The sequence below is a fragment of the Fundulus heteroclitus genome, chromosome 8 (assembly GCF_011125445.2).
Source record: "Fundulus heteroclitus isolate FHET01 chromosome 8, MU-UCD_Fhet_4.1, whole genome shotgun sequence".
NCBI classification, from domain to species: Eukaryota; Metazoa; Chordata; class Actinopteri; order Cyprinodontiformes; family Fundulidae; genus Fundulus; species Fundulus heteroclitus.
The window spans coordinates 12,225,042-12,231,383 of NC_046368.1; the positions used below are offsets into that span (position 1 = coordinate 12,225,042).

Genomic DNA, 6,342 nt, shown 5'->3' on the forward strand with positions numbered 1-6,342 from the left:
TAACTGAATGTAGTAGAGTCTCTTATATCAGCTGAGATGTTGCTCCAAATTTCTGTACTCTCGACTGATAACACCTGTTGACTAAATGTGCGTCTGAGAGGTATTACTCTTTCACCTCTAGTATTTGCTTTTGTTACCTTTTCTCTAGTGCTGGATTTTAGTTTAAACTCTTCCAGAGGTGGTGGAGCAGGTCCATTTCAAACCTTAAATAATGAAAAAGCAATTTAAAATTTTCCAAAACTTTCAAAACTAAGAATATTGTATTTTGGAGGATGAAATTAATTTTTGAAATTAATTTTGAATAGTGATTCTGTTGTTTTTGTGGTTGTCAAGTTTGTCATTGGCCAATTAGTGATACAGTATTCAATATGCAAAAAAAAAAAAAAAAAAAAAAATCATGTAATGAAGAATAATTTTAACACCATTTTCTGGCAATGATAACACGATTTGTCTGAAGTTATGAATATTAAAATGAACAATTCTAGATATATTTTTTCCACATTTTTAAAAGATATGAAGTGGACTCCAAGGTAACTCCAAGATATATAATATATGTATAAACTGGAGCTCCTCTCCTTTCAGCAAGACATTCAGATAAGACTTTTCAGATGGATGTTTCGAAAGTAACGCTCAGATTGTTTTTGGAGAATTTAATAAAAGACATGATTTCAAAAGCCACTAATCGATATATGATTGCTGATGTTATTCTTTCTGAGACTTTGATTTTATACTTAGAGTTTGTTAAAATTACAGCATCATCCACATATAACATGATCTGAAGGTCTTCTCAAACATTTGGTTCATCATTAATGTATAATGAAAATAAAGAGGTCCAAGTATGGAGCCATGGAATACTCCAACTTAAAAAAAAAAAAATCAAGAAATGGGGGTTTAACACCACTGACAGACACACAATGAGTTCTATTTGAGAAATTATTTCAACCTAAGGGCTGCTTGGCCAGAAGAATACATATTTGTTAATGTAGACAATAATATTTAGTGATTAACTGTATTGAACGCCCTACAGTGAAGCATGGAGGCGGGAGTGTTATGCTGTGGGGAGTTTTTTTTTCCATGGCAAGAACTGAAAGACTAGTAAAGCAATCTACAATAAATCTACTATTATAAATATACCGTATTTTCAATAAAAACAAAGAGGAATAAGTTCTTAGATATTGTCGTATATAAGTTGTCGTGCACTGGAGGTAAAAGAGAAATAACCATTGGGTTTATAATTTAGTTTGAAAAGTTTATATTACACAAGATACATTTCTTATTTATTGGATTTTCAGCACATCATGTACTCTCCAGGTACATTCCAATTCTTTTTTTTTTAAAGACAACATATGTTGAATAATATACCCTGACACAAACAGATAAGATATATTTACTGAAAATATTCTAGGAAATCTACTACATTACAATAAGTATGAGTTGATTCAGAAACCCGTTTTATAATTCTGCTATAGTGTTCTAAAAACTTAACCAAAATTGCTTTAACAGGATCAAACATTGTGTGTTTATACAATGTTATTTTTGCCCCGACTCCCAAAAAGTTAAAAGAAATGAAAACTTGATGAAAGAAATGATGTTGGCAAACAGCAAAAATTGGAAGAGCAGATATATTGTGTGAAACAGCTCCACCCAGTGGAGTTCTGTGGTAATTACCAGAAACTTCCTGAAGCCTCTGGAGCTCCCCCTGTTAGAATATAAAGCTGGGACAGTCCCACTGACTGACAGAAAGCTACACAAGCAACAGAGGAGTGAAGAGACGCCTGAACAGAGATTCATCTCAAGACAAGAAGACTCAAGACTAAACAGGAGAAACATGCTGTGCTCTCGTGGATTTCCCTACGCATTCAGGAGATTCATGGACTTCTCCTGGCCTGTACGCAGTCTGTGGCCAGAGGTCAGGCCTCTGTTCCACCAGCAGGATCTCCTGCAAAGAAACCTACAAGAGCTGCGCAGCAGTCTTCAGCTGATGGAGAAACTTCAAAGCCAGATCCTGGAGGACACAGAGCCTTTTAGGAGCAGCGTGGCTCTGCAGCCAGTCTCCTACCAGCTGGACAAAGAGGGAGAGCACTTTGGCCTAACCCTGGACACTCAAGGCTTTGCTCCAGAAGAGCTGTCAGTCAGGCAGGTGGGCAGGAAGCTGAGAGTCAGCGGCAAGACAGAGAAGAAACAAGAGGACGGCAAAGGCTCCTACTCTTACAGACTGCAGGAGTTCAGACAGGAGTTTGATCTGCCTGAAGGGGTGAACCATGAAGACGTCAGCTGCAGCCTTTCTCCAGATGGAAAGCTCCACATCCAGGCAGCCAAAGTTGCTGGTGTTGAGGCGGCTGAGAGAGAGCTGACTATCAAGAGGAGGAGCTCGGAGAAGAAAACTTAAGAGAGTTTCAAAGGCAAAAGACAGCCGAGCAGAGACACATAAGTCGACAAACCTTGACTCCGCAACATTCCAACTGATGTGACAATGTATTTTTATTTTTTTAATACAATATGATTGTGTACTTTATGTACTCACGAGAAAGAAAAATAAAGAAAGAATAAAAAAATGGGAATTAATGTTTTACTTATTTAAATAAAGAGTGAATTGTGTTTTTTTTTTACTTTTTAATCGAACATCTCAGGTGTTTTTATTTTTTTTTAAGAAATACACATTTATATTGAATATACTTTACAGTGAAATTATAAAGGTGATTTTAGATATATTAAAGAAACTAAAATACAAGACCAAACCACCAAAATTGTGATGCAACAAAATTAATCCGATTAATGAAATTTAAACAATTAAACACCATTTGGTCAGTATCTAAATAACATAAAAATGACAATAGAATAAAACCACTAGCAATTTTTTAAAGCTCTATTTCTTTAAATAAAATAAGAAAACAGCCATGGTTATATAAAGTAAGAATATTTTATAATTTACTAAACCTTTTAAGCTCGGTTTAAATATGGAAGTAGTGGTTAAAAACGACCAAACTTCCTTTAATATAATCCCATATAAAAGAGAACTCCTAAAACAAGCTAAGACTACTAAATTTGATATATATTTTTAGAGCCTTTAAAGTTGGTAAACAAACAAAGAAACGTCCTATGAGTTCTAAATAATTTATGTATTCGTTGTGCAAAGTAAACAAAGGTAACAATTTTTTAGAATATGCAGTCCCTGAGTTGTAATTGCCCAATTTAACCCCTAGATGGCGGCATTTCATCCTCAAACAATTGGAAGCGCAGGATTCTCCTAGTTACCAGCTGTGCATTAGAGAATTCATTTTCTGACGTTGAAAAAAATCTTGTCGTCCTAATTCTGTTACATACATTTATTTTGCAGATATTTTGTGCAGCGTTACAAACGTGAAAATATTAATGGCATGATTGTATGTAATCAAAAAGACCACATGAAAAAAGGGTGATTGATGCCAAATAGGTAATCTGGATTCATGCATTCTTATGTTTCTCAATTAATACTTCAATGACCTATTTATTCACTAAAACGATTAAGTTTTTCACTTCACTTCTCATCAACGGTGCAAAACCTCTTACCTACCCACATTAAATTAACAAGAACAGATGTGGAGGACTGTGCAGAGAAGTGGGGCAAAGAAACCAGCAAGATTTACAAACCCGCAGCTTTCGTTTCAACATATTCTATCTCTGAAGAACATACGGGGGGGATGATGAAACCTGGCAAGCACTGTGCTTTGCTGCTCTGGGATATTGTGTCAAGGCTGATGTCAATATTTTTGACACATAAAGAGAATATATGAGTTTTCAGAAGGGGGGAATATACTTTTTTTTGTGTGTGCCAGGCATTCACCTTTGGATGAACTCCACAAAGTAGAGGCTGGATAGACGTGAGGAGGAGGAGGAGGAGAAGAAGAATGAAAGGTAACAAAAATAGAGGACGGATGAGGAGGAGGATGAGGAGGAGACAGCGAGGCTCAGCTCCAAGTAAATCATCTGCATTGTTCTCCTAATGCGGCTTGTTTGCACCAACACACCCACACACACACACACACACACACACAGAAAGAAAATCTCAGGCACTTCCCTGTTCCTGTCTCAGGTTGTCCCGCTTGGAGAAGGCTTCTAATACACCATAATCTCCCTCTTTCCCTTGAACACATAAAAGAGATATCCTTCTATCTGTGTAAGTGTTTCTGACGGCCACCAGCTCAACACACACACACACACACACACACACACACACACACACACACGCTCCAGCTCATCAAAATGCAGTTATTCCTTTGGTGGTAGATCGCGCGCTGTTAATTGGCTGCAGAGCAGAACATGTGGGTTTCTGCTTCTGTGTGTGTGTGTGTGTGTGTGTGTGTGTGCGTGTGTGTGTGTGTGTGCGTGTGTGTGTGTGTGTGCGTGCGTGTCTGCACTGCAGAGGCCGGGGCTGCTTAGGAATTCCCGTCACGTCTCGGAGCCTCGATTAAGACGTTGCTCTAGTTTCGAACAGACAGACATGTGGGGAGGAGGGTGAGCGAGGAAGTGATGGAGAGAGGTGCAGCAGGGGGTAGAGAGAGATGAGAGAGGGGTAGAGGTGCAGCAAGAGGGAAAGAAAACGAAAGGGGATGAGACGGGACTCAGCGAGGGATGGGGGGTGGGAGAAAAAGAGAGGAGATACAGAGACGGGGTGAGAAGTAGTAAAATACTGCAGTGGACCTCTGTGAGAGACCTTTACCTGATAACGCTCGTTCCTTTCTTATCGGCGTTGTCCTGTCACAAAGTCAGTCAGTGTTTATCAGAGAGGAGTTAGTGTACACATCCAGTATTAAAGGTCCCGGTCACTTGCAGATGAAACGATATCTCAGAGAGTTGACTCAAAGGACCCTTCTGGAATAAAGGAAATCACATCAAGAACATCGACGTTGATCAAGGCGTTTCACAGGTCTCACAAGAACATGAAAAAAACATAAAGATGTTGCATCTGCTTGCTAATTAATTTAGCAATTTTTGCTCTGATTTCAGCTGAAACGTGGATTACGACTCTAGTAAAGGCGAAATGTTTTGATACCCATGCACCTTCGATCCCTGTTGCAATGAATTGGATGTGAATTGCATCACCTGCTGACCTGAAGTTAGTAGACAAACTTGGGAATCAAACATTAGCCTCAGTGTTAAAGGGTATATCATTGTTTTTTGCTACTTTTCCTTCTCTGTTGTGGTTCAGGTTTGCAGCTCAGGAAAAAAAAAAGTGTAAACGTGACCAAAGATTGGGATGGGACAGAGATTTAAAAGCAGACTGTGTGGAGCCCAGTCTCCCTGTAACCCACCACTGTGGGGAAAGACCGCTTGAAACAAAAACTTGGATTCTGGATTCTAAAATATTGTGATCTTTCAGATCCACTTCTGCTCAAGATCTAAGCACCATAATTCCTCTCACTGTTACTTGCACTCTAAGCACCAGAGTCCTTTATATCAGTGAGCCAAGCAGTGATCGTATAAAGCTGTTGCAATGAATGAAAATAGCAGAAAGTTGGATTTTTCTGCACATACCATTCCAACACTGACTTAGTCAAATTTTATTTTTATTATTTTTTTTTTTCACAAGAGCAATAAAGGTCACTTAAGCCAAAAGCAGCACGTGTGGTGGTTTGAAACAATCTATTTTATTCTTTGTTTATCTGGCCAAACACAGGAAAAGCAAGTTGTAGCTCCAGCTAATTGTCATGGGTAAATGAGTCAGGGGAACATTTGGAGGCATACACACCAGCAGATGTTTTTTTTCTTTTTGTGCTGACAGAGGATGCTACAACAAAATACCAATCTGCTTCTTACATTCAATTCAATTCAATTCAATTTTATTTATATAGCGCCAAATCATGAAACATGTCATCTCAAGGCACTTTACAAAGTCAAGTTCAATCATATTATACAGATTGGGTCAGATTATACAGATTGGTCAAAAATGTCCTATATAAGGAAACCAGTTGATTGCATCAAAGTCCCGACAAGCAGCATTCACTCCTGGGGAAGCGTAGAGCCACAGGAAGAGTCATCTGCATTGTACATGGCTTTGCTGCAATCCCTCATACTGAGCAAGCATGAAGCGACAGTGGGAAGAAAAACCACCCATTAACGGGAAGGAAAAACCTCCGGCAGAACCGGGCTCAGTATGAACGGTCATCTGCCTCGACCGACTGGGGTTACAGAAGAAAGAACAGAGACACAACAAGAGAAACAAAAAAGCACAGAAGCACACATTGATCTAGTAATCTGTTCTACATTAGATGGTAGTAGCGGGTGAGCCGTCTTCTCTGGATGATGTCACAGTTAACAGAACGCCAGACCAGGTGAACCTACTATGAAGAAAAAGAGAGAGAA

The 6,342-nt window shown here is 38.8% G+C and overlaps 1 protein-coding gene across 1 annotated transcript; it reads left to right on the top strand.

Annotated features, from left to right (window-relative positions):
* The first annotated feature begins 1,734 nt into the window (after positions 1–1,734).
* On the top strand, positions 1,735–2,462 carry LOC105919526 (heat shock protein 30-like). Its single transcript, XM_036139783.1, has one exon. It carries the CDS (start codon positions 1,829–1,831, stop codon positions 2,387–2,389), a length of 561 nt encoding a protein of 186 aa, XP_035995676.1. The 5' UTR covers positions 1,735–1,828; the 3' UTR covers positions 2,390–2,462.
* Positions 2,463–6,342: the final 3,880 nt, after the last annotated feature.

What these genes read in the sequence shown, in the direction of transcription:
- LOC105919526 (XM_036139783.1), top strand. Translation starts at nt 1,829, where the DNA reads ATGCTGTGCTCTCGTGGATTTCCCTACGCATTCAGGAGATTCATGGAC.